We start from the raw sequence: 26,653 nt of genomic DNA, 5'->3' as shown, positions 1-26,653 counted from the left end.
TGATTTTCAGATTCAGATCGGCAGAAAATGATCTTGATGTTTCATTAAAAAAACTTTACTTGCTCAAGATAAGAAAACAAATTCAAAAAGTCATTTTTGAGGTTACAAGAAAAATGTGCGAAGATCTCAAGAAACAACTCAAATGAACTCAAAGTTAGTTGAGAAAAATAAACTATATGTATTTATGACCATTTGGGGCTTCCATAGTCACTTTTAACTTGAAGCTGTTTGATATCCTACAGCACTTGAATGCAGCAGAGGAGTCCTCAGAGTCATTAACCTTTTTTTTTCATTATTTTATTTTATTATCATTTTTTTGTTAAATTTGTAGTCGACTGCCTGGATGCTTTCTGGATTCCTTTGTTATTTTAGTAATTTAAACCCGTTAATTCACAAGATTTAATAAAAACGTCAGGATAGTGGGCGTGGCCACGGCGACAGTTTGAAAGCGACAGAAAAAGGAGACGACAACACAGCGCGAAAGTTGGCTTAACTTGGTGAAATTACAGGTAAAGTGGAAAGAAAACGTGATCATGTCTCAAATATAAGAGGTAACGATTTAAATGTTAAACATAAATATCCAGCTGTTGCGATAAAGGTGAATTGTAGGGCCGAAATCAGTGTCATGACCGACCGTTGCAAACAGGCAGTTAGCCGTTAGCTAACCTCATCGCGAACTTCCCTTCAACTGCCAGCGATGGCCAGGATGGCGGCGCCAAAATATAGCGAACAAGTCTTTCTTTAGTGTCCACATTTGTGTTGTTTTGACACATGATTGTGAAATCATGCTTTAAATTAAGAACCGTAAGTTAATTTGTATTTTTTGAAGGCGTTAGTATGTGTGTGTGGTGGTTGTCCTCTGCTAGTGTTAAGGCTGGTCCGGTCCGCTCTTGTTGTTTGCTCCTGTTTCAGGCACAATAGGAAATTCACGTTGTATTTCTGCATCAAATATCCATGATTCTGCACCCTCAGAAAGCTGCATGCGATGTGAAACTGTCTTTATTCACAGAATGCTATGAAAGAGTAAAAATTGTAAAAAGGAGCCTTGAATTGGGGGAAATTAGATCACTTTTAGGATTTAACAATTTTATAATGCTGTTCACATATTTTAATCGATGCCATAGTTTATTTTTTATTATTATTTAACTCTTGTGCACTGCTTAAATATACTGTACGCTCGTACTGTTAAGGCTGTTTTCAGCCACTAATTTTTTGACTGCTCTAAAAACATATCTGATCAATATTTTCTTCTACTTTTTTCACACAAATCTCTTAATCCACTTCTGCCCTGATGGGATGGGTTTTTGGCGTAATTAAAAGTTAGTGGCTGAAAACAGCCATAACAGCACCAGCGTTACTTTTCGAAAAAAAAATTGATGCTATAAAAATTGAGAAATGATAAAAAATCAATTATGCGACAAATCTTTAACATATCTAAGACTATGATGTCACGTAAAAAATCTCTGGTTTCTGATGGCTTTTTATATAGAATATAGGTCATTTCGTCTTTAACCCCCCATAATCAGTGATGTTCTATCAGTTTCATTGCCCTTAAGGTATTAAAATTTGTTAATTATTTTTCAATGCTTGGTAGTTTTGAGCAGGGCAGAAGTGGATTAAGAGATTTGTGTGAAAAAAGTAGAAGAAAATATTGATCTGATATGTTTTTAGAGCAGTCAAAAGTTAGTGGCTGAAAACAGCCTTAACAGTACGAGTGTACAGTAAAGTTGTTCACAGTGGCTTTTAACCCTTTAAAAATTTTTAAAATCGTATTTTCAAAATGCATGTAAAAGTAAGGTTCCTGCCCAAAATTCATTCAATTTGCTGTAATACAAGTGAAGTTATGGTCAAATGACTGATAAAATTTTACCCCAAGTGGCTGTTTTCAGCCATAGCAGTGCACAAGGGTTAATTGCTTAATATTTTATCATTTTATCTTCTACTGCTTTAATATTTTACTAACATTTTATCATTTTATTTTCTTGTTTTAAGTTTCTTATCTAGAATTTTAAGAAAGGGTCTTGTCTGGTTACTAGGGATGGGTACCTTTCACAGCACATGGCAATAGGGTTCTCAGCAGTACCAATTTTTGGTACTTTTGTGTGTTTTTGTGGTACCTAATATGAATCTGTTAATTGTAAAATCTCAAAGCTTTTCAATTTATATAAACTTGCAATGCTGTGTTCATGTCCCACATGGAAAATTACCTTCTCTTCCTCTTCCACACAGTCACAAGGTTGCGTTTAGGTACCTAAACAAGGTACTGATTGTAGCCAATAATCGATGTATCATAATATCAGGATTTTTTTTTTCAACAATTTTAAATCCTGATTTTTTTTGTTCTTTTTTTTCAGAATTAGATCCCCCATTTGAGTCTTTTTTTATAAGCTGGGTGGGAAAAAAGTTGAGATGTCAGATCGTCTGGACAAATCTTAAAAACTGATATCCTGATATGGACTGTGGGCATCATCATCATTCAACTTTTTCACATGGTCTGGTTTGGGGCTGAACAATTAATCAAATTTAAACCGATATCACAATGTAATACAATGCAATTTTCAAATCGCAAAGGCTGCAATTAAAAAAAATAAAAATGCAGTTAAAAACTGTACTCCACATGTTTACATATTTTAGTGGTTGAGACAAAACTTTGTTTTTATTTACATTTCTGCACCTTGGTTTGTGTTTTGTTACTGATGAGAGATCAGTGAGATTTTTATAAATTTGATATGTATGTTTACACACTGTTTCTTTTTCATTTTATAAAAGAGCACTTCACATGTTGACATTTTTCAGAGGTTGAGCCAGAGATTTGATTTCATTCACATTTCTTTACTTTATTTGGTGTGAGATTCATGGAAGAGAGGATTCATATTTATTTTTCAGATTATTGGTCACACCAGGCCCGTTGTTCTGTAGTGCTTTGTTCCTTTCTCTGATGATATTCAAGGAAATTAACAATTTTATTACATGTCTACACGGCTTGAAGTGAAATCAGTCAGTCAGTCAGTATTCTGCTGTAATTGTAGTAGTTAAATAAAGATTCGTTATTCGTATCAATCAATGCACCAGTTTATCTCATTTCATGATAACATGTAGACCTGGCCTAAAGGAAAGGATAGTTTATATGTTGACAGCATCCTTTGTCGTATTTGTCATGCTGTACAACAGTTTATTGCTTGTGTTGACTGAATAATGAAAATACAAACATCAACCCTAAAAATCGCTTGCTAAATCGCCATTGCAATATTGGTCCAAAAAATCGCAATTAGATAATTGTCCAAAACCGTTCAGCCATAGTCTGGTTTTAAAAAAGCAAACTAAAAACCTGAACTATTGAAGAATTAAAGTCTGATTGACTAATAAACATTACTGTGAATGAGGGATACACCTATCCGACTTTTCAAGGCCCAATACTTATCCTCTAATTGTGGGTTTTTTTTTTACTTTGAGTTATTGGTGAAATAAATGTAAAACATCTCCACAGTCTACCTTCCTTTTGACTGTTTTAACTCTGCCCAGCAAAATTGTAGCGATGTACTGATATTGATGACATGGTACATGCTCAAAGTTGTTGTAAACAAAAGAGGAGAATGGTAGTGAGTTAAAGAGGTATCAGAGTTTACTTCAGGAGTCTGATACCAGGATTGGATTTGTACATTCCTGCTGTGACGAACAGATGCTGATTGATCATACTGTTAGCGTCCTCTGATACTTGATTCCATCTTTAACCAAACTGGTTTAACGTGTCTATTTTGTGTTTAGGTGCAGTTTCCACGATGTCAGATAGCGAATCCGTCAAGAGAATCTTGCGGTCTGTACTGCAGTCCTGCAAAGCTGGTGTGCCTGTGGGCAGGCTCCAGTCAGAGTACCGTTCACTGTGCGGCGAGTTCATCCCGCTGAAGAGGCTCGGCTTCTCCAAACTAGAGGACTACCTGTGGAGCATCCCGTCTATCGTGAGACTGGAGAACTACATGGGAGAGGTGAGGGCCCAAGTTTGAGCCATGGTCTTGGTGTGAAATTAAACTAGTATATTGCACAGTTGCTTTTCCATCTCATCTCATGAACTTGCAGTTAAAGTGAGGTATCTTCTCTTTAGATAAGATGCTTTGCTGTAACAAGTCGAGAGACGGTTCACATCGCAGAGCTGGTGGCCAGGCAGAAGTCTTCCAAGAAATCTGGTCCTTCCCGCATCTCCAACTGCAGGATGAGTTTCAAGAACTCCAACCCATACATGCTCAACAGTAGGAGACACACAAAAGTTTTTATTTTGTAAAAGCAGAAAAAACACTGTACAGAGCTTCCCCAGGGAACAAACTGTATTTCAAGTCATAAAATTTGATTCACCTTCATGAATAAAAGTTTTTTTCTGTATCTCACACTCTGTTTTTAATCTGTGTCTTAACTTTTCTTTCCTTCTCTAAACCTTCAGAGAGACCGAGATCCCTCCGCCAACCATTTGCTGGTGGTGTCCCAAACCGGTCTGCGAACCGTAATCAGGCCCATGGCGGCAGTAGAGGCTTCAGTGCTTCAGGAGACTACAGGTGGATAAACACACCTCTATTTGGACTACACTGTCTCAGATACAAGAGCAAAGCAACCATCCCACCCATCTTTTACGTTTGCTCTCTGTCTTCTTTCTGTGAATATTTTTTGACTGTTTTCATCCGTTGCTGCTTAGACTGAAAGTTAAAATACATTTTTACAAATCTGGTCTGTTTTCCAAACACTAGACAGAAGGACCAAAGGCTGAGCACCATCACTCCTGTTGAGCACAGACCACCAGCTTCACAACCAGCTTCACAACCAGCTCCAAAGCCGCCTGTTGCTCCTCAGAGGTAAGTACACAGCTGCTGACCACCAATACACACTAAATACAAGACACTCCTGAAAATACTAATGTCAGACTCAGAATCAGAATAAAAACTTTTTTTTTCCCTTTATTTAACCAGGAAGTCCCATTGAGATTAAAAAATCTCTTTTACAAGAGAGACCTGGCCAACATAGCAGCCGTACAGAGTCACAGTACATGGAAAATAACACTACACAATCAACAGGTTAAAATAAATAAGCAAATACACACATTGGCTTTCAAGAAAAACAACCGCATGCCTCTGTCACCACACTCTTAGTGATGCTCTTAAATTCATTAAGACATACCATTGAATTCAGTTTTAGCTCTTTTTGAAGATTATTCCACGACCAAGGTGCATTAACAGAAAAAGCTGTTTTCCCCAGGTCTGTTAAAACTCTGGGTACAGAGAAGAGCAGCAAGTTAGAGGATCATAACTGGTACCCAGTAGAGCTTTGATACAGAAAGGAACAGAGGTAAGATGGAAGTTTTCCCAGAATTGCTTTATAGATATAAATAACAGCCAGTGTTGTTGTCTGGGAATTGCTAGTGAAGTCCATCCAACCAAATCATAAAGAATACAGTGATGGGTGAGAGACTTTGTGTTGGTTATGAAGCAAAGAGATGCATGATACACTGAATCAAGAGTCCGCAGTGTGGAGGCAGACGCATGCATATAGAGGATATCACCATAATCAATCACAGACAAAAATGTAGCCTCCACAAGTTTTTTCTCGGCATTAAAAGTAAAACAGGATTTATTTCTAAAATAAAAGCCAATCTTAATTTAAAGCTTTTTTTACTAGGCTTGTGATATGTACATTAAATGAGAGTTTGCTGTCTATCCAAATACCAAAGTACTTGTAGGAGGTCACATTTTCAATACAGTTTCCTCTAGAAGTAAAAATAGTACAAATATTCACCTGTTGTAAGTTACTTCTTGAGAAGACCATGAACTTTGTTTATTGAGCATTAAAATCTAGCTTTAGACTTTGTAGTGTCATTTGTAAGGACTGAAATGCTGTCTGAAGCTCTTGCACCGCTTTTGTAATAGAGTTTGCATGGGTGTAGATGACAGTATCATCAGCATAGAGATGTATTTTGGCCAGGTCATTTATAAAAATAGAAAACAAAATGGGTCCCAGAATAGATCCCTGAGTGATGCCTTTAGTGATTGGAAGACACTCAGATTGATGGCCCTCTACATAGACACACTGAGTTCGGCTGGTTAAATGATTTTTAAACCATTAACAGTCTTTGAACTTAAACCAGCAGCTCTAAGTTTCATTAATAACAGTTCATGGCTTACTGAATCAAATGCCTTTGATAAATCAATAAATAAGGCAGCAGAGTGTTGTTTTCTGTCCAAGGCACAAATGAGGTCATTTACAACAACCATAGATGCAGTAATGGTACTATAGCCAGATCTAAAACCTGACTGAAAGTCACTTAAAATGTTCTTTTCTTGTAAAAACCGCTTTAATTGTAAATTCACCTGGCTCTCAAAGACCTTAGCTAAGACTGAGAGTGTGGAAATAGGCCGGTAGTTATTTAACTTAAACGTGTACATATTTTATTTCTCCTTTGTAAAAAGTATTCATTACTGTAATTATTTTTTATTGTATTTATTTTTTATAACTACTTAGGCTCTGTCTTTTGTAATATTCAGTTATTACAATAATTGTACGGAGAGAGTGCAATTCAAGGTGTAGTCAAATTCCTTTTATACATAATACTCTTTTGATTGTGATTCTAAATGGGGTTTTATTGGAAAGTACATTAGCAAACAAAAGGAATTTGACTAGAAAAAAGCATGAGACTGGCTACTACCTAAATAATACAGAAGCAAAACACTCTTATATATAAAAAGAAGGTGCGATGTGAAAACATACACTCCATTCCATTTTATTTCCCTGAGACGGTCGTTGAGATAATGCATGTCAAGACTTAAAAAAAAATTAATCTGTTTCCATCTCATCGTTCACATTTTTATACATTACTATAAGCAACATGTGCATCTGAAAAAGATTGAAATAGTTGGAACTGCTCATATATAAACAGAGTTTTCAGTAAGAGATAGCAGCCCAAAGCAAAAACCAATCAGGGCTTGTCAGTGAGAAGAATAACGTATTGAAGTAAAAAAAAAAACACGCTTTAAGGTGGAAAACAATGTCCATTTTGGCCTGGAAGTGACCACCCTGTGGCTTTGCTGAGGTGGTCGAACTGCTTTGAGGTTGTTCTGGCGCTGTGGGCAGGTGATAAGTCCTGCTGCAAAAGTGAATAAGTCAATTTTCTGTGGAGCTATTTTAGCTGATAGACATTTCAGGATATTTTAACATGCAGATGTGTACTTGTTGTATTTACTGTGTTTAAAAACTTTCAGTACTTCCAACAGCTTGGATGGTTTTCCAAACTTCCAGCAGACCAAAGGTACGTGGGATTTTTGTGCGTGTTCTCGACTGATTTCTTGATTGAGGTGTTTTTACTCTTTTAGATTTTAAGTTACTCAGGTTTGCCACAAATCCTTGATTGATTGATTGAAATTTATTTCGAACATGAGGTTAAAGTAAAACCTCTGTCAAAGAAAGAAAAAAAACAAAACAAACAGACATTATCTAACCACTCAGTCGAAAAGGAGTGGGGTGAAGTAAAAAACGTATTAATTCCCACCCCTTTAACAAACAGTTATTTACAAACAAATGCAGATTTTATGCACTCACTGTACATATAATCATAGACAACTATGACCACGTACCCTTGTTTCATGCTTGGATACTGCAACAGAAAACTTCCACCCACAATAGTAATTATAATTTCACACAGATACATAATTCTCATACCATCACCTTGAAAAGTCTTCAAATGTCTGTAATCAGTTCTTTGAGATTCCAGGCCTTAAAATGACAAAGGAGGTCTTATTTTTGTTTTTGTGACATCTTAAATATTAGACTGCCTGAATGTGTGATGGAATCAACAGCATCCAGTCCATTGAATATTACATTTTAAATTATTTTTTTCTAGATTTACTGGAATTTCAATGTTTTGTTAGAATGTGCCTCTTTATGTGTTATAGTGAGCTTTTATTTTGAAAGTGAATATCATTGTGGTTTCCTGCATCGTGGTCATTTCAAGTAGGGACTTCTCAGTTGTTTGTTGATCATTTAAAAAAATGAATTGAAATGCTGTTCATTCTGCTGTGTAAAGAAGTATATATTTCTCCTCTGAGGCTAAAAACAAGTCTTAAATTGATTCAGAAAAGTATGTGGTGACCATCCAATAAACATGAACCCACTGATTAATGTCTTTCAGGAAGCCTAAATATTAATTTACCTTCCATGATTTGTTTTCTTATTATCCAATGTGCACTTTGAAAACCAACTTGTCCCTTTTTTGTGGTTAAAACTTTATTTAAGAAAAAAACCTTAAAATATTTTGGTCAATTTAACAAAAAGGAATCAATTTGCCCCAGATTTAACATACAAAGGCTCAGATAAAATAAGGTGATCAAGTGAGGCAGATAACATGATAACAAACAGAGGGGTGGGGATTAGTGGTTATGGTGCCCTCTCTCCTGTTTTCCACAGATGATCCTCCTCAAAATGTCTCGAGGATGGAGCAGTCTCAGGTGAGAAGGAAAACACTCTGTTTCATTTCTCCTCTAATGAACTCAATTCCTTATTTAGACAACACTGTGTTTCATCTTTTCTTAATCATGTCCCCAGTGTGTGTGCAGAAATATGACATGAATCTAAATCATAGTTTTGATCTGTTTTCTTTTATTGGTGGTAATGATTTGAGAGAAGGAGCTCGTCTCCCACAGTCTCAGAAAGAAGAGGGACAAACTTGTTCGGATCAGTGCCTGATGAGGTCTCTCCCTGTAGTCTTGTCAGTATGACGTGGGCCTGGTGCAGAGCAGGATGACTCAGCTCCTGAGGAAATACAGCAGCGGAGTGTGGCTGTCGAAGCTTTCAGGAGTCTACAGGAATATGTTTGGTACGGAGCTCCACCCTCAGGTGCTCGTCGATCTGGAGAAGTGGACACTCGTCTGTTTGGTGAGTTGGCCGGTCTCTTTATGCATGAATGAATTAACATGAATCCATTCAGACAGGTTAAGTCATATGACAGTCATATGACAGTTTAAATGTGTTTGTCTTCCTGTGGGGATCTGATTTTAAGTAGGGGAGCTGTTAGAGTGGTTGTTAGATTCTAGTTCTCAAAATCCAGCTATGAATATGCAACTAGTGTTTTGTTTTTGTTTTTAAACACAAGGATTAACAACATTTTTTAGATTTTAACACCTTTTTCCTTCTCTCTGTCTTTTTTCTTCACAGGTGGATAAACCTTCCTCCACCTCCACAGCAGACCCCATCATCTACCCCCCTCTGCCTCCACAGCCTCCAACCAACACCCCTCTAACATCCTCCAGCACAGTCACCACTCCTGTTTCCCCTCGTCCATCAACAGCATCCGAACATCCCTCCCCGGACCAAACCCACCCCCCCACCCCTAAACCCAGAATCTCCCCTAAAAACATTTCCCCTTCCCAACCTGCTGCAGGCGTGTCAGTCACTCCGCCTTCTGTCCCACCCGGCAGCCCAGCCCCTAACCCCGCTCTCGCTCCTCGGTGTGTGACCAGCCCCAGCAGAAACATGCCCTCATTAGCCCCGACCTGGACGGCCGCCGCAAATAAAAACACTCCCCCCCTTCTTCCTGACCCTGACGTGTTGCCTCTCTTGAAAGTCACCTTCCGCCCTTCCTCAGATCCTGACCCTCATCCTCCTCCCCAAGTGTCCGACTCAGTTTTGCCCGTTGACGTGCGAGAGAAGTTAAAGAAGCTCCTCTCCAAGTACAGTCATGGTCTTTGGGCCCAGGGTTTGCCCAAACTCTTTATGGACACTTTCAAGACCCCATTCCCCGATCATGTCCTCAGCAACCTGTCTCTGCTGCTGGATATCTGTGATGTGGAATATCCTGTGCCAGGGGACAAGACAAAGGTACGTTCTGTAGGTGAAATCCAGCATCAGCACCACAAATTTTAACCCCTGTGTCATCACTTTTACAATTCTGTAATCGTATAAAACAAAGATGTAGTGTGTTTCGAGCCCCAACAAAGACAGGCTGATCAAAGAAGCTGTCGGCCGTCCCATCCGCCCCAAATATACGTAAAAAAAGCCCAAACAATGTAAGATAGAAATAGTCACGCAGTAAAATTGACTTTTCCAGACACTAAACAGCGGTTTCTTTGGCTTCAGCTCTGCCGCCTTGTGCCAGTACAACACCTGTCAACACACTCTTATATTACCATGTCTAAAACAAACAACCATGCAGATTAAAGGCGCTCTGAGGACTATTTGTTTGGCGTCGATTGCAGTGACACTTTTGGCCAGAATCTGTCATGTTTTTCCAGGATAAAGACTCAGTTTCCCATGAGCTTCTTTGCTCAAGACAGCTTTTTCCCAGGATGCAAAGTGACAAGGAAATGTTTGTATTAATTGTTTGAGTGACACAGTCAAACTTCGTAACCTCAGTTTGTAGTTAGGTAGGGCTGGGACGACGCTTTTCTCTTCATTTGATTCTGTTAGTGCCGATTCGACTTAAATCACAATCCTTCAATAGTTCTGATTTTTGTGAATTTTATTTCATTTCTTAAACACCAGACCAAGTGAAAAAGTTGAGTGATGATGATGATGATGATGTCTAAGAACTATATAAGGAGCCCTATTTTCCCCAAAAATGCACACCACATGTGAGTCAGTTTTAAGATTAATTCAGGAGTCTGACATCTTAACTTTCATCCTACTCAGCTTACAAACAAAGACTAAAAGTAAAGACTTAGATTTAAAAAAAAAAAAAAAAATTGAACAAAAAAAAAAAGTCACGATTTGAAATCGTTAAACAAAAAATCCTGATGGTTTAGTGCCCAGGGCCTGAATGCATGACCAGCCCTTAGTGAGGAAAACGGGCCGTTTATACTAACAGTGAAAAAAAAGTTGATTAGTGGTATGTATGAGCCAACGGGCAAAAAGAGCCTAGACCCACCATTACAGGCGCTCACAGCAGGATTACAGCGCCTGTTTGGCTGTTTAAAGGCAGACATTGAGTGATGCGTTACTGTTTGAGAAGAAATATACAAAGACAGAGGACAATCCTTTGGAAAGGTGGTGATGTGCCATACATGCCATACAGCAAACTAGAGATTTAGGAGAGGCATTCTTTCAGTGAACAGATGAGATAAGGAAGACAAACCAGCGAGGGTCACTGCTGTCAGTTTAACAAGTTTGGGTCCTTCCAAGAAGTGTGTGGTGAAATGTAGGAGTCATAAACTGCTTTAAAATGTATTCATCAAGTACCAGGGCATTGCTGCAGCTCTTGTTCCTCAAAGCACTTTTATATTACTGATTTTATCATTGAGGTTTTCTACTGTGCGCTCAGAAACACAACACACATTTACTCTGTTCAAGATCACCAAACTTTCTCTTTCTCTTTGTTTAGCTGATTGACTCACTGATAACAGCTGTTTGTGCATTATTGTGATCAAATCTTCATTTCTCAGGCTGGAAAATGTTATTCTTGATCTTCTCTCAGTCACACTGTTACCGATCCCCAGGTTTATTGATGCTTGTGAGTGGTAGACATGCACAGTTTGAGTTTGTTCGATGGAGTTTTCCTGGAGGTTTCCCTTAATCATGACGTAATCTCAACCTGCGTCTCTTTCATGGTATAATTAGTTACCTGGACGATTATTTGCAGTTGTGCATGCGGCTACTGCTGCCATAACAGAGCATTAGGACTAATGGTCCCGTTTGTTTAATGACTGAACATGCATACGCACCCAGAATGTGAGCAGACTTTCTGTTTAGTGTTCCTTACAGTCCGGTGCCAGTCATGCCCAGAGTCTTGGTCCTGACCCAAAGGTGGGTCAGCAGAGATTTTTTATGGGTCTCCAAATTACTTTTCAAAATGTTGACTCAAAATTCATGCTTTCCTTAACCAGAAGAAGTCTCCCCTCGCTGATTTGTTCACTGATGATTGGCTCATCACTCTGCCATAGCTGGTTATGTTTTCATTTTGAAGGGTCATCACCACAATATTTACTGTAACTGGAAACATGTTACTGTTTTTCAAAAGTCTGAAGCCATGAGCTGGTGCTACTCAAACAGCCAAAGCCAAACCACCAAATGTTTCCTCCTGTTTACAGCACTCAGAGGAAAACGCTGTCACTGTGACACCATCACACAAAGAGCTGACCCGTTGATTACTTTGATCGTTAGTTTCCAAAAGAAAGATTTGAAGTCAGATTTAAAACCTCTTTGAGTTTGAAATTCCAAAGTCATTGCTGAATCTTAGACGGGCACCAGCGGCAGAAACGAGGCTGTTACAGGTGTTACAGCTGTGCAGTGACGTCACGCTGTAAAAGAAGCATGGACAGATGCTGTTACCTTTATTCTGGATGAACATCGCATCTCAATATCTTGCCCTGAATATCACATGACTGGGATACAATTCTGAAAAGTAAGCAGGCAAACCCGTCAGAGTAAAAAATGCAAGTATTTTCAGAGTGTTAGCCTAACAAAGCTGAAATGATTAAAGAACCCTTTTTATCTTTGCACAGTTATCCTGTCAATTGGTTTACAGATTGGACATATTTTGGATTGGGTCGTCGTGGCTTGTACCTCCAAAAAAGTGGCTTACCTGAAAAACAGTTTGGGAAACACTGCTCTAAGATGTGACCGCAACATGTAACGTTAGTAAATCCTGGTTATGTCCTGCCAGTCATCTACCAATCAGAGCGAACGTAACCTAAGCTAAGTTTGAACAGACCACTGCAGAATAACTGCTGACTGTGGGTTGGAGCCAACATTAGCACAAACAGCTTAGCTCCTGTGTTAGCCTTTGGCTCGTGCTCTATCTCTCTCCTGTTTCTCTTTCTTCCGTTCTGACCTCCTTTCTTCTTTTTGAGAGTCCAGCTCAAGCATCCACCATTACTGCAAAATTAATCCAAGAACTTCTTTTCTTAGAGAAATAGGACAGATCTCTCTTCTCACTGCTAAACTTTGCCAATATATACAAGTGAGACCATTTCAGAATCAGTTATAAAGTCCTCACAGGACCTTTAATGCCCATGACATGTTATAAAGAGGAATAAGATAGCAGGAAAATGTTGACTTGCTCTGCAGAAAGTCAAACCAAGCAAGTGATTTTATTACATTTTGAATAAATAATGTCTCAAAATACTTGACTGAAGCTAGAATCACCTGGCAAGTTGAAAAAAAATGTATGTCAAGATATCAAAAGTCAAAAATAACATCAAATGAATTTGAATCTTTCAGTTTCTTTCCCTTGGTTGATGTTGTTGCTGTGATGTGGTTCCCTTTGATGATGTTGTTTTTCTTTCCTGTGGTCAGGCCATCCTCTATAACTCCAGCAGAGCAGACACAGACAGCGTAAACAAAGCAGGAAGCCAGCAGATCAGAAGCTACGTCCTCCCCTCTGGTGTGGACGTCCTGAGCTCTGTGATTCCTCCCCCTTTGGATCTCCCCACAGACCAGTACCGCTCTGTACTGGTCACTGACTCTATGAGCGGCAGTGTGGTCACTTTAAGGCAAGACACGTTATTCTTCTGAGCATCAGTGTCATCAATGCTGTTTTATACTTACAACAGAAGATTAGAGGAGGTTTTTTATTATTATTTTTATTTATTATATTTCTGTCTCTGCCCAGATATGTTGGTGAGAACTACTCCGACGCCCAGGAAGCCATGGAGGACACCATGCTTTCCTTCTACACGACGTCCCCCCAACGTCCCGTGAATCAGCCTGTGGTGGGTCAGCTGGTGGCAGTCAGAGGAGATGACGAAGAAGGGCTGGTCAGGGCTCAGGTTATCGAGATCACAGCTCCCGACAAGATCAAAGTAAGTTGACAAGCGTAAAGCTCGTTATTACGCTGCCGTATTACAGTCACTTTGAAAAAGAAAATCCTCCTGTTTTTACGACATAACAATCTCATAGAAACAGGAATTTACTTATTTTTTTATTTTCCTGTGTTTATGGGTTACTATCTCGTAAAAACAGAAAATATTTATTATTGTTTAATGTTTTTATGAGGTACTATCTGGTAAATACAGGATTTCCCATGATGCACTGCATGACTTGTTACTGCATGTTTTCGCTCCTAGTCATAGATGCTGAGTCAGAACAGGTGAGGTAGGCTTTTAATGTGTATGAGTCAACAGTTACATGTTTAATGTTTCTTTATCGAGGTGACAGCAACACATTTTCGGGAATTTCTTTACTTTTTGTTTTCCTGTTTTTATGAGACAGTATCTTGTAAAAAAAAAAAAAAATCTGAAAAAAAATCTGTTTTTTAAAAAATAGTATCTCATAAAAACAGGAACTTCTAAAATAAATATAGTCCTTTAAAAAAAAAAAAAGAAAAGAAATAGTACCTCAAAAATCAGGAAATTCCAAATGAATAAGTTCCTGTTTCTAAACCATCGCAACGCATAAAAACAAGTAAACAAATAAATAAATAAATTCCTGTTTTTTAAAAAAAGAGTACCCTGAAAAAATCAGGAAATTCGAAATGATTAAATTTCTGTTTTTATGAGATAGTATCTCTCAAAAAATCAGGAAATTCCAAAATAAATAAATTCCTGTTTTTAAAGCTTGTATCTAATAAAAACAGGAACTTCTAAATTAAAAAAAAATACATATATTTTTTTTAAATGGTACCTCAAAAAATCAGGATATTCCAAATAAATAAGTTGCTGTTCTTAAACCATTGCATCTTATAAAAACAGAAACCTCTAAAACAAATAAATGCCTGTTTTCAAAAAATAGTACCTCAAAAAAATCTGGAAATTCAAGATAAATAAGCTTCTCTTCTTATGAGATAGTATCTATTAAAAACAGAAAAAAAATAAAGTTCCTGTTTTGAAAAGATAGTGTCTTATAAAAATAGAAAATTCTAAGATAAATCGTTTTTTTTTGTTGTTTTTTTTGGACAGTTTTTAATAAAAACAGGAAATTCTTAATTTAGAAAAAATCTGTTTTGTATGACATAGTATACCCTTAAAACACGAAAATTAAAAATAGATCTCTGCTTATTTACAAGATTGTATCACATAAAAAGAGGAAATTCTCAAAAAAATTTTTGAATCTGATTTCATGAGAGAGCTTTGTAGAAAAACAGTTTTTTTTATGATTATTTTTAGGTGAATGCAATACACCACCATACATTTTTATTTGTTTTGATTTGTACTTTGAGGCACTGAACCTTTTTCGTCTGTTTTCCAGGTGTACTATGTAGACTACGGCTTCTCTGTGGAAACCAGTGGGACAGCTCTGCTGGAGCTGCACAGAGACTTTCTCTCTCTGCCGTTTCAGGCCACAACTGTTAAACTTGCGGGTACGTCATGGATGGGAAAACAATTTGAGGACTTACATTTGTTCTATTTAAAGTCTGCTTACTTTTCAGAATTGTATTTGATGTTGATGTTAAAAATATTGCCACAGAACAGAGAAAACTTCATCTCTAACTACAGGATGTAGAGTTTTTGCAGCTCACTCCACTTCATCCCACATCCTCTACCTCCCCCCCCTCAGGTCTGGAGGCTTTCAGCACACATCCACAGTTGCTGGCCTCTCTGGAAAAGTTAGCAGTGGGAAAAATTCTCCTGATGGAAACACTGGAGCCGTCTGATGAGAAGGAGATGCCTCAGGGGGTGCTGTACGACACTTCCCTGGACGATGACCTCAACATTAACGCCGCCTGTCTCAAGGATCTGCAGGACAAGACCATGAACAACCCTCTGACTGTAAGCAGCACGGCTCAAACCTCACCTAGAGGGTGTTAAGTCAAGCTAACGTATAAACCAGTTTGTCATTTTGAATATCATGTCATCTCATCTTTTTTATGAAAGCAGTTGCTATGTTGGTGACATCCTCATCATTTTCAGTGACCTACACACACCATCAATCTCTCTGTTTCCTGCAGGTTAACACCACCTATAAGGACGTGCGTGTCACTAACGTGAGTGCAGACGGCATCATTTATTGTCAGCTGCCTTCAAGGGGAAGTGCAAGACTCAGGAAGTTACTGGAAGACACAGAGGCCATCTTTAATACCAAGGTAGACCAGATGCTCCTGTGTCAACTCATTGATTTATTTTTATTCAGCCTTTATTTAACCAGGAAAAAGACTCATTGAGATCAAAAACCTCTTTTCAAGTTACATTTTACCACGAACACAAACGCGCATTATACACCCAACACAACATGTGGGATTCAGAAACATCATACGTCAGATAAGACATCTCCAGACAGATGAATCTGCCTCCAAATCATTCAGAATCTGTTCTAAAGCATCTAGAGAGCACAGTTCAAAAGTCTTTCTTTTTCTTGGTTTCTGCTTAACGTGTGCGCTTGGTCTTTGTGTAACAACGCTGCACTCATGATGATGCCGATTCATGGACATTAGTGTTTTTATTCACTGGTCAAACTGCACTTTGGCAAGAAACTTTAATATCAAGACTTCTGAAAAACAACCTCATGAGAGCGTAAAAACTTTTTAGTGAAATTTGAGAGGGTTTTCAAAAATGTGGTGTTTCCATTACCATTTCTTTATTGCGATATTTATATTTTGCGCGTTTGTAGGTGTGACTGAAACAAAGCTACTGTTAGTTAAGAAAAAAACAGATAATGTTTATGTAAATCACATTCTATTACTCATCTGCTTGCTTGTCTGAAGAATTCAGGATGTAAACTGTTGCAATGAGTTGTGATGCATTGTGATTGTAATCAAAGTGTGAAACCAGTGAAGATGCACAACCCTATGAATGCTTGATAGAAAAGGTTTGGCTCCACTGTACATAGACAATACCCAAGATCCCTGTTAGGAATAGAGCATTGCAATATATTGATATTTTAATTATATCGATATAATTCTTCTGCGTGATATAAAGAGGACTATTGTTTGTATCGATGTAGTTCATTTTGCATATTATTTAGCAGTTCATTTCTTCACATGGTCTGCAAGTTTGCTCCTATTTATCCTCCTTCCTTTCTCTGTGTCCGTATATCAACCACACAGCGTCTCTGTGTTGCCTTCTTAGCTTTCTGAAGTGACAAACACCCCTCCTCTTCCCCCTCGCTTCAGTCCGTAACAACACAAGACGGATTCAGGGTGTTTTCACACCTACAGTGTTAGGTTGACCCAAATTTAGATCGACCTATATTTGGTCCTGTTTGGGTTGGTGTGAAACCAAAATCGGACTCTGGTGCACACCAAACTGGTGCGGCCAGAGGAGGTGATCTCGGTTGGGCTCTGGCCGCACTCTGGTGCGCACCAGCTGTGGTGTGACAGCAGCGGCACTCTGGTGCGATGCAACTGTCAGGTGAACTCTGCGAGTTTGACATTAGAGTGGAGTTTAGTTTGTGATGCAGGACAGCTGCACACTCCAACATCCTTAACTACCCTTATATACTCATCTAAAAAGCAGAGCTCTCCCCTGACTCCTCACGTCAAAAACACATCGTTTACATGGCCTATCATATAACAGGCATTAATTACCTTGTCGGTTGCATGTATCTCCGTCTGATGAGGATCTCACGGTACATGGTAAGAATCATTATTTCTGAATTTCCCCTTGGGGATAAAAAAAGTATTTTCTATTTTATTCTACTCTGTTAATCTTCAGTGCAGTCTCCAGTGCATCTGTATGCTTTTTTCAAGCCGCAGCTGCGCTTCATTTTCAAACACTATTGTTTGCAGATGGTTATTCACACAAACAATATACAAATGAATTTTAAGCACTATAAAAACTCGGCGTAGGCCTATTTGACTCTCCATCATCTCTGATTTAAGCAAACAGTTCTCTCGGCGCTTCCAGCTTCCAACTGAAAGCTGCACACTCTCTAGCCGTTGTCGTCATGGAAACATGACGCTCTCAAAATACTGCGGCGTTTGGTCCAGAGTGACAAGAAGCAGATGTGGAAGGAACCGCACTAACTGCAGAATGACAACGAAGTATTAATTTAACATTCCAAGCCGAACAGGGTGCGCATTATCAGGTGTGAAAACAACCTCAGCCACTGAAGAAAAGTTAGTCAAAGATAAATGATGGCTCGATAATTTGGACATGGTTTAGATTCAGTTTGACAGATGACCAGCATCAAATCTTTTTCTGTTTAAGGGTGTATTCACACCTGGATCGTTTGGGACAGTTGTTCCGAAACAGTGGGCAGCCCCCCTGAAAGTCCGGTTCGTTTGGGCGTATGTGAACACAGCACTCGCGCTCAGATGTGGGACAAAACAAACAGGTCGAGATCGCCAAAAATAGGTGGTCTCAGCTCGCATCCATACGCACCCTGTAGCGGTTCCTGTGCAGTGAGAACACAAACGGCCCGGCAACAAGCACAGCTGACTCATAACTGCGGTAGTTGTGAGAGTAGAATGTGTTGTGCACCCATCAAAGCCCGTTTTTGTCCGCGGTGACGTGAGCTGGCACGTTTTCGTCTCGAGACATGCAGGATATTATTTTCCAAGCACAGTCAGGACTCCAGGAAAAACTGCACCTGTTGTTCATAAAGCACACACTGATACGTTAGGCAGATAAACACTGTAATGCAAACTAGCCACACATGTTGTTAATGCTCCATGGCGGATGAGAACATGAATGAATTAATGAATGAAGATAGGGAAACTCATCGTCTTCCAGGTATGATTTCTGACCAATGAGAGAAATAATCAATCGCACGTGACATTTGTTTACAACTTTAGACCGCAAGAGACTTTTGCCCTGTGAACACAAACGAACCAAGTGACGACCGCTACAATTGTATCCGATTTGCCCCTGAATCTGAACAGAGCAAACGAACCACAGGTGTGAATACACCCTAAGACTGTCAAAAACCTGCTGCCTGAGTGCTGCCAGGCGTGTGGTGCAGGATGAAACTGAGTGCCAAAAGTGCCGGCAAGATCAAAAAACAACAGAGAAACACGACACCCCTTTCATATTGGTTGAAAGTGCTTCACCTCAGCCAATCAGAAAAAAATAAATGGTTTCTTGGAGAGAGGGGAAGTTTTTGGAGTTATAACATGCATGACAGTGGGTTTTAATCTACTTGTGACTTTTAACGTGTTTGGATTAGAGGTCGACCGATATGGGTTTTTTGGGGGCCGATGCCGATGCTTTCCAAATTTAGGCAGCCGATGCTGATATGCATAGCCGATTTTTCCAATTTGATATTCAGGCCGATTGTTAAATAAATATATATTTATCACATTTTTGTGAAACGCAGCAATTTCTGAGCAACTAAAAGAAATCTATTACAACAAGTCGTGTCCAGTCCTCTGAACATTTATTCAGCTTTCAAAACAATGAAATATTTTGTCTGAGTAAACACACAATGTAACAAGCAGTAGTAAACATTCACACTCTTCTTAAAATGTCAAAAAAGAAATTTAAACTTATTAATATAATTTGAACAAAAGTATGTAATGTATCCAAGTGGTTCCACAAGTTTGAGGTGCTCATCTTTTTTGTGCCTGATCAAAAATTGCGTCATTTTATACAACGGATCAAAAAACGGCTTTTTAAAAGAAAATACGGCCGATGGCGGATAGAGACAGATGTCCAAATATCGGCCCGATATATATCGGCCGGCCGATATATCAGTCTACCTCTAGTTTGGATTGCATTGTTGGTGTGTAGTAGTGTGTTAAGTATGTAGTGTAGTTTTTGTGTTTTGTGTGTCAGAGCAATGAAGCAATTCATGGCAATTATGCTGTGAAATCTTGTTGAAACCTAGTGGTTTTGTAAAGTTGTACGAAAATGACTGGGAACTTCCTGTTTCAATGTAAATAGTTAACTGTATTATTTGCCAAATTTGTACATTTGTGTTTGAAATTAACTATTTATCTACAAGTTAGAAAAATGAATCCCTGCACGTTGGTGGTTTCCACCTTGAAAAATAAGACTTTTTCCTACTCTGATTTATGTTTTCTAAAAAATTAAGGTCCGTTGCGTTCATACATCAAAATGTATATATAATAGATATGAATAATCATGATAAATATTGAATATCGAGTGTTGCCGTTCTGGTTCAATTGTATGCATCAAAGCAACATCCCACGGCGAAGTCAGAATATGGAGTTGACCTTCAAATCATATGCTGTTAGCCATTTAAAGCTATAATCAGATGGTTTTGCACCTTTAGTTGTTCTTTCTGCTTAACTTAACTGACTTTAAACTTCATGTTTTTATTCACTATCTCTTATTGTAGTCTCTGTGCAAAGTTGATGCTTTTTTGAAGTATTTTCCTGTAATAATCTTCATAAATTCTATCCTTCCAGATGACACCTGACCTGCTCGTGTCCCGACCCTTCACTGGCAAACTCTGCCTGGCCCAATACAAAGGACAGTGGTCCAGAGCAGAGGCAAGATGATGGTTATTACATCTATAGACTTTTGGGAATCAGACTGTGTCATGTCTTTTGGCTCCTCACTATTTCGCCGTTGCTCTTGTATCCAGATCACAAACATGCACAGCAACAGAGTGATGGAGATCCTGTTCATAGACCTGGGAGTCAAAGCGGCCCTGGAGGTCACTGCCCTCCGAGAGATCCCTCCTGTGTTCATGAAGGACTTCATCCTCATCCCATCACAGGTCTGGGGAAGTGGTATCAACTCTGAAATCTGTGTTTAAAGGCTCTGTCAGGAGTATACTTTGTTCATTTGTGTTCAAAACGTAGAGGAGCATTTTCTTTCTCTCATTGCTTCTTTCTTGGCTCCAGGTGATAAAATGTCGTCTGGCGGGGCTCATAGCTTCAGATGAACACTGGAGCCAGGAGCTCATCGACATGGTGAAGGAGGCCGTCATGGGAGCACTCGACTGCAGAATCAAGGTCAACAATGATGGATGTCACCAAATTAAACTATAACTTAAAACTGAACACAGTGAAACTTCTCTGAAACTCGTCTTTGATATTTTTTTCTTCAGATGAAGCAAATAGTTAAAAGAGTTTCTCAGTGATCTTGGAAAAGTCTCTCTTCTCGATATCAGCCTGATCGTAATCCACACTTTAAAATGAGATTATCAGCACCAGTATTACAGGTTACAGGTTATTTTAAAATGCTACTTCTTAGCTTCCTGATCAGGTAGAGCAGGACTGGATTGCTCTACAGCACGTCTGAATCTCTATGGCAACACCACGTCAGGTGATGAAGTTTAGCAGTGAGAAGAGAGGTCTGTGTTTTTCTCTGCTGAAAACAATTTCTGTGATTAATTTAGTAGTGATGGTGGACACTGGGGCCTAACTGTCAGACAGAAAAAGGAGAGAAGAGCAGAAGAAAGAGAAACAGGAGAGAGATGGAGCACGAGCTAAAGGCTAAAAGGGCTAATCTGTTTGTGCGTCTATCAATGAAATGAAGAGTGAGGTTAGCTCTGATTGGATTACTGGTAGGACATAACCAGGACCAGCTATGCTAAATATAAACAGCTACTGAACAACTTTCAAACTGACATAGGCTAACATGTTGTCATGTTAGCCTACAGATACGCACCAAGCTGCCGATAGCACTACATTTAGCCAGCTACTACAACGTCTGCTTGATGTCATGTTTCAAACCGTAGCGCTACGTAACTGTACTGATAAATACCTCACCTAATGGCGTTGAATCCAGTAAAAAAATGTCTTGAACAAAGAAAATTTGTTTTGATCCGATCTCCATTTGATTCCAAAACATAAACACGCCTCACTTAAAGTAATTTTACAACAGCGTGCGGAGACTAAGACAGATTGTCCTTTTAGCATCTTTAGCAGGCTTCAAACACAAAGGTATACACATAGCTCTAGCCCTGACAGGCCACCAGAGGGTGGGCCAATCAGAGCGGAGGGGTTTTGTGGAGTAGGGAACCTTAAAGAAACAGTAGCTAAAATGTGAAGTGTTTCAGACAGACAAAAAGATGAATTTGCTGTTCTGCCTGTTCACAAGTTTTGATAACAAAACAAACTTGAGACAGGTTAAGGAATAATCCACTGACATCTTTTTGATTTCAGATTTTTAAGTTGGAGCAACATAACGAGGACTTGATGGTCTTTGTTCACCTCTTCATTGGAACTGATGGCGAGGACCTGGACAAGTGCATCAACCATCAGCTCGCTCTGACAAAGCCGTGGCTGAAATTCATAACCAAAATCAGCAACATGGCTGTGAAAAGCAACAGCAGCGGAGACACAGGTAATACATCACACAGCACAGAGACTGAACTTTAAGGTTTCCTCTCAGCATTCATACCAGCACGCTGTACCCCGCAGGTCTCTGCAATCTCATGGAGGGGTTGACTCTGAGCCCCCCAGTGCTAAACCAGATTATAAAGGCTCCAACTGACCCCATTCTCAGTGCTGAGCATCTCTCTATTCATGACCAGACCACAATACCTCGGACCCAGAACCTCCCAATGCCCCCTCCTCTGGAGCTTCCACAGGTGAGGACGTGTTTCTAACATGCTGTGTTTGGTAAAACTGAGCTCAGAACGCTGATATCAGTGGAAAGAAACGCTCCTCTCTCTTTCTTCCTTCAGCCGGGTCAGAACATGGATGTGTTCATACCCGTGGCCTGCCATCCGGGTTACTTTATTCTACAGCCGTGGCAGGATCTGCACAAACTGGTGGTGCTGATGGAGGAGATGATCCTCTACTACCATACGTGGAAGAGCAACACGGCCATGCACATCGAGAAAGGAGAGGTCTACGCTGCCAGGATCAACAACAAGTATGTCGTAGTCTTCACCCAACAGATCTCTCTCCTGTCCATAATATTTGTGTAAACTCATTATGATGACGAGTGAATTTTAACCATTAAAGCAAGGTATTAAAATCAAGATGATGCCACAGTTTGATGATCCGTTATAAACTGATTCGTACCTCCCTCAGCTGGCACCGCGTGCAGGTTAAGGGGATTCTCACAAACGGATTAGTCTCCGTCTTTGAGTTGGACTACGGCAAACACGAGCTGGTCCGCAGTACCCTCTTCCAGCCTCTGATTGAGGAATTCAGACAGCTGCCCTTCCAGGCAGTTATTGCACAGCTGGCAGGTAAGATCAGAAAACAGATAAAATACTTTAAAGAAGAGGTATTCTGCTCTCCTGTGTTTTAAACATAGATATAAAGTAACAAAGCTGATAGTTCAGATTGAGCGTGTGCAGATTTTCAAACCTCTACATTTTCATTTGTTGCAGAAATCCTGAATCTGTTAGTAAACTGATGGAAACGCTCAGTTCCAAAAATCGTACAAGATCTTCACATGACTTGAAATGATAATAAGGTCGTCACTAAAGGATCTTCTTAATGGTTCACGGTTGGCTGCCCACAGCTCCGCCCCCAACAGGTCTCTGAAGGGCTGGTCAGTCACTGACTAGCTGATTATGGAGCACCGAGCCTTAACCCTCAAACACCTGAGCTTAAAAATTCCTGCCGGGACCTTTTTGCCTAATTTGACTTTAAAACGGTCAAAAAGTGACCTAAGTAAATGCTTTGGCCCATTTTTCCAGAATACTTTAACCTTTCCATATCTTGAGTTATCTCCAATTTACTGCATATTACACAGAATAGAATAGAATAGAAAACACTTTATTTATTCCTGAGGGGAAATTCAGCACAGTAGCAATCATAAAAAAACAAAATAAGAAAGTGTTTAGAAAGTGTAAAAAGCTCCATAAGCTGCTGTCTGCTCACAGCAGGTGAAGCTCTTCACATGTGACCTTGGTGTCTGCTGTTAGCTCTGTTAGCCATGTCTGTGAATAGCATGATGCTACTCTGCCCTCTGGTATTCCCTCTGTTGCTGGGTTAGCACAGCTAGCTCGTCCATCTTATTGGAGATAGATCTTACGTTCCCAATAACGATGGATGGAAGGACAGGTCCATGTCGTCACTTCTTAGCTCACACCTGAGAACCAGCACGTCATCCTCACCTCCTTCTCCTCACCTTGTGGGAAACATCTGGCCTAGCATCAGTTAGCATTGACATGCTACAGGCTGTTAACAGCTGATTTCACATGTAAACAATGCAGCCATGGTTACATGTAGGATCTCCAGACAAACACAGGAGAAAAATAGTAAAAATATCACTGAAGACACAAAAAGTTTGGTGTCCATGACCGACAAATGAGTTTTACAAAGTAATGATCCACGACAAATGCAAAAATGACGAAAAAGAGACCAAAAAATTACAGAAGACAGGGCAGCTCCTAGCAACCATTTTACTATGAGAGTAAAACTTGCTGCTCCTCTTTACATGACAAAACGAAAGTGAAACTAAAGGAGAAAGATTCAGCTGGTTACACTCACTGTATTGTACAAATAAGGCTTGGGGCAATGATACACAAAGAACACAATAAAAGCCTCAAATTATGCTCACACAGTAAAAAGAAGACTTGGCTCATTGTTCTAACATCGCACAATAAATAAATGTGCTATTTTATGAGCTATTCGACACACACACGAACACAGCACAAACCCAGCACAGACGCACCCGGTGATAAAGGGTCAAGACAGACAGCAGCTAAAACAAAGCTAATCAGACGAAGGCTAAAATAACGATTTACAAAACAGCAGTGGCAGGGACACAGGGACTTTTTAGAGTTTTACTCCATGTACAGCTTCTACAGGGGAACAAAACTCTGTCTTTAATCTGAGTGTATCATCCATCCTGATCTTAGCTTGGAGTCTGATGCCTCTTATCGCCGGTCCTGCAGGTTTGACCCAGACCCAGTGGTCAGAGGAAGCGTCCATGTTATTCAGGAACCACGTGGAGGAGCGAGCCCTGGTGGCTCATGTGGAGAGTGTGCAGGAGGCGCCGGAGGGCAAAGGTCAGCTGTGGGAGCGTAAGCTGACAGTTTACCTGGTGGACACCACGCTGGAGGAGAAGGACCTCTGGATTCACTGCATCATAGCCGACCTCTGCTGTGAACAGTCGTCAGCAGCTTAGGACGCCTTCAGATGCACCATGGGAATTAAACACTAAGAGCAGAAGCCCCTGTTTCTGCCCTCTGTTTGTTTTTATTCCCCAGCCGGACTCAAAAGGAGCTTGTAGTGAGAGGCCATGTCAACGAGAGCCAGAAAAAAAGAAGTTTTGTTGAAGAGTTTATGATTTTCAAACACTGGCAAATCTTGAAATGTCTTGATGCTGTTTTGCTTTAAACTCCAAAAAAGGGCAGGAAGTATTCGATGCCACTGATGCCAATAATCCACTTAATCAACTCTTTTTTTTTGTTCTTTCAGGTGGAGTCGTGTGTGTGTGTGTTGCATGGTTTGTGTGTTCTTTCAGACTTTTCTCCCTCCTATAGTTAGGTTTTGATTTGTTGTTTTGCCTCATGCATGAATCAGTTCGTCTTGTTTTGCACTTAAAGGGGTGTCATCATATGTTTTAAAGTTTATCCAAAAGACTTCCCTGTACCTGTTGATACCTGTTAAACTTCGCTAATAAGTACTTTTTTATTTGTTTATGTTGCTTGGCTGAAAGACTAAGTTAATTTTTTAGTCTTTTACGATTAAAAGCTGTTAAAATGATTTGTTTGTCTGGTTTATATTCTCTGAAATAATTGAGATGTTGCTTATTTTCAGGCTTTATGAGCTCCAGTCCCAAAGGAGAGATGAGCTGGCTAAAGCTTGACTCTGTACGGAAGCCCTTTAAGGTCACGGTTAGCTACAGTTTATTTTATCTTTTCACAATGATACTGATTTCATTTAAGATCCCCAGAAAATTATCTAGTGGTTTCAGATAAATGAGAAAATAAAATGTGTTAAATCATGACCTTAAAGGGCTTCCATAGCTCTGATGGTTCAAGGTGTTTTTTTGGTTTTGCCTGTCTGACATTTTACAAGGTGCAAGGCTAAATGTGTCCTCGGTTCCTGTGCTTTTTCTAAGGAAGCCCTTAATGGTCAAGATTTGAATGTATTTTGTTGTCTTTTTATTTTAGATTGGAGTTAATTTCTTTCTTTTTTCCTCAAGTTCTCTTTAGCTTGAAAAGAAAATCTTGTTTTCTTGAGATGACCTGATTTGGTAATGTAGGAAAAAAAACTTGTTACACCAAGAAAAGACACCCCCACCCCCTTTTTTGATGATCTCAACTTTTCTTGAGATAGCTAAGAAAATAAAAAGTATGACATTATGACCTTGTACGGCTTCCATACTAAGACTCTGAACCCCAAAACTTCACTAAGTAGTTTTCTCAAAAAACAAAACAAAACAAAAAAAAACAGATGAAGGGTTTTATTTTATTTATTTTTTTTAGAAAACAAGATGTAGCAAGGTTAAGAGAAAATATGTGATATTTATTTTCTAGAAATTAACTGAAAGTAATTTGTCATCTCTAAATATTAATCTTGACCTTTTAGGGCCTCTATTTGATACAAAGCTTTATGAAAGTCTGAGACCGAGAACTGCCAACAAGTTTTTCTTTTTTAATTATTTTTTTTTGTGTGTGTGTGTTAACCAATTAAACCATAACATTCTCAAGGAAAAAAAGATTTGTTTCCTTGGCATAATTACAAAAATAAGTCCTGATCTCGAGAAATAACAAATAAAATAAACTTTTAATTTCAAGAAATGGAGAAAATAAAATCTAGCATGTCAGACCTTCAAGGGCTTCCATACAAAACCAAGTTGTATAAAAGTCTTAAATAACCAAATGTATACATTTTTTGGGAGTTTAAGGATCAGTTCCCACAAGATAACAAGAAATCATCTAAACATGAACCTTTCTAGGCTTCCATAGAATTGATAAGTTTATGCTTAAT

The 26,653-nt window shown here is 39.2% G+C and overlaps 1 protein-coding gene across 2 annotated transcripts; it reads left to right on the top strand.

Annotated features, from left to right (window-relative positions):
• Positions 1 to 430: 430 nt before the first annotated feature.
• On the top strand, positions 431 to 25,351 carry tdrd7a (tudor domain containing 7 a). 2 transcript variants are annotated; one of them, XM_074665386.1, is made up of 22 exons: positions 431 to 509; positions 3,766 to 3,983; positions 4,100 to 4,244; positions 4,433 to 4,544; positions 4,734 to 4,838; positions 7,248 to 7,282; positions 8,437 to 8,477; positions 8,734 to 8,904; positions 9,184 to 9,846; positions 13,258 to 13,454; positions 13,574 to 13,763; positions 15,148 to 15,259; positions 15,457 to 15,668; positions 15,848 to 15,982; positions 20,207 to 20,290; positions 20,386 to 20,520; positions 20,648 to 20,758; positions 21,914 to 22,094; positions 22,172 to 22,341; positions 22,438 to 22,628; positions 22,790 to 22,950; positions 24,610 to 25,351. In XM_074665386.1, exons 2-22 carry the CDS (start codon positions 3,780 to 3,782, stop codon positions 24,840 to 24,842), a joined length of 3,588 nt encoding a protein of 1,195 aa, XP_074521487.1. In that variant the 5' UTR covers positions 431 to 509; positions 3,766 to 3,779; the 3' UTR covers positions 24,843 to 25,351. The 2 variants fall into 2 exon arrangements, with proteins under 2 accessions (XP_074521487.1, XP_074521486.1); XM_074665385.1 differs by having other exon boundaries at positions 7,236 to 7,282.
• Positions 25,352 to 26,653: the final 1,302 nt, after the last annotated feature.

The sequence above is a fragment of the Halichoeres trimaculatus genome, unplaced genomic scaffold, assembly GCF_033239565.1.
Source record: "Halichoeres trimaculatus isolate MK-OKI-2021-1 unplaced genomic scaffold, fHalTri1.1 fHalTri1_scaffold_2, whole genome shotgun sequence".
NCBI lineage: Eukaryota > Metazoa > Chordata > Actinopteri > Labriformes > Labridae > Halichoeres > Halichoeres trimaculatus.
This window is presented reverse-complemented; position numbering and strand designations above follow the sequence as displayed.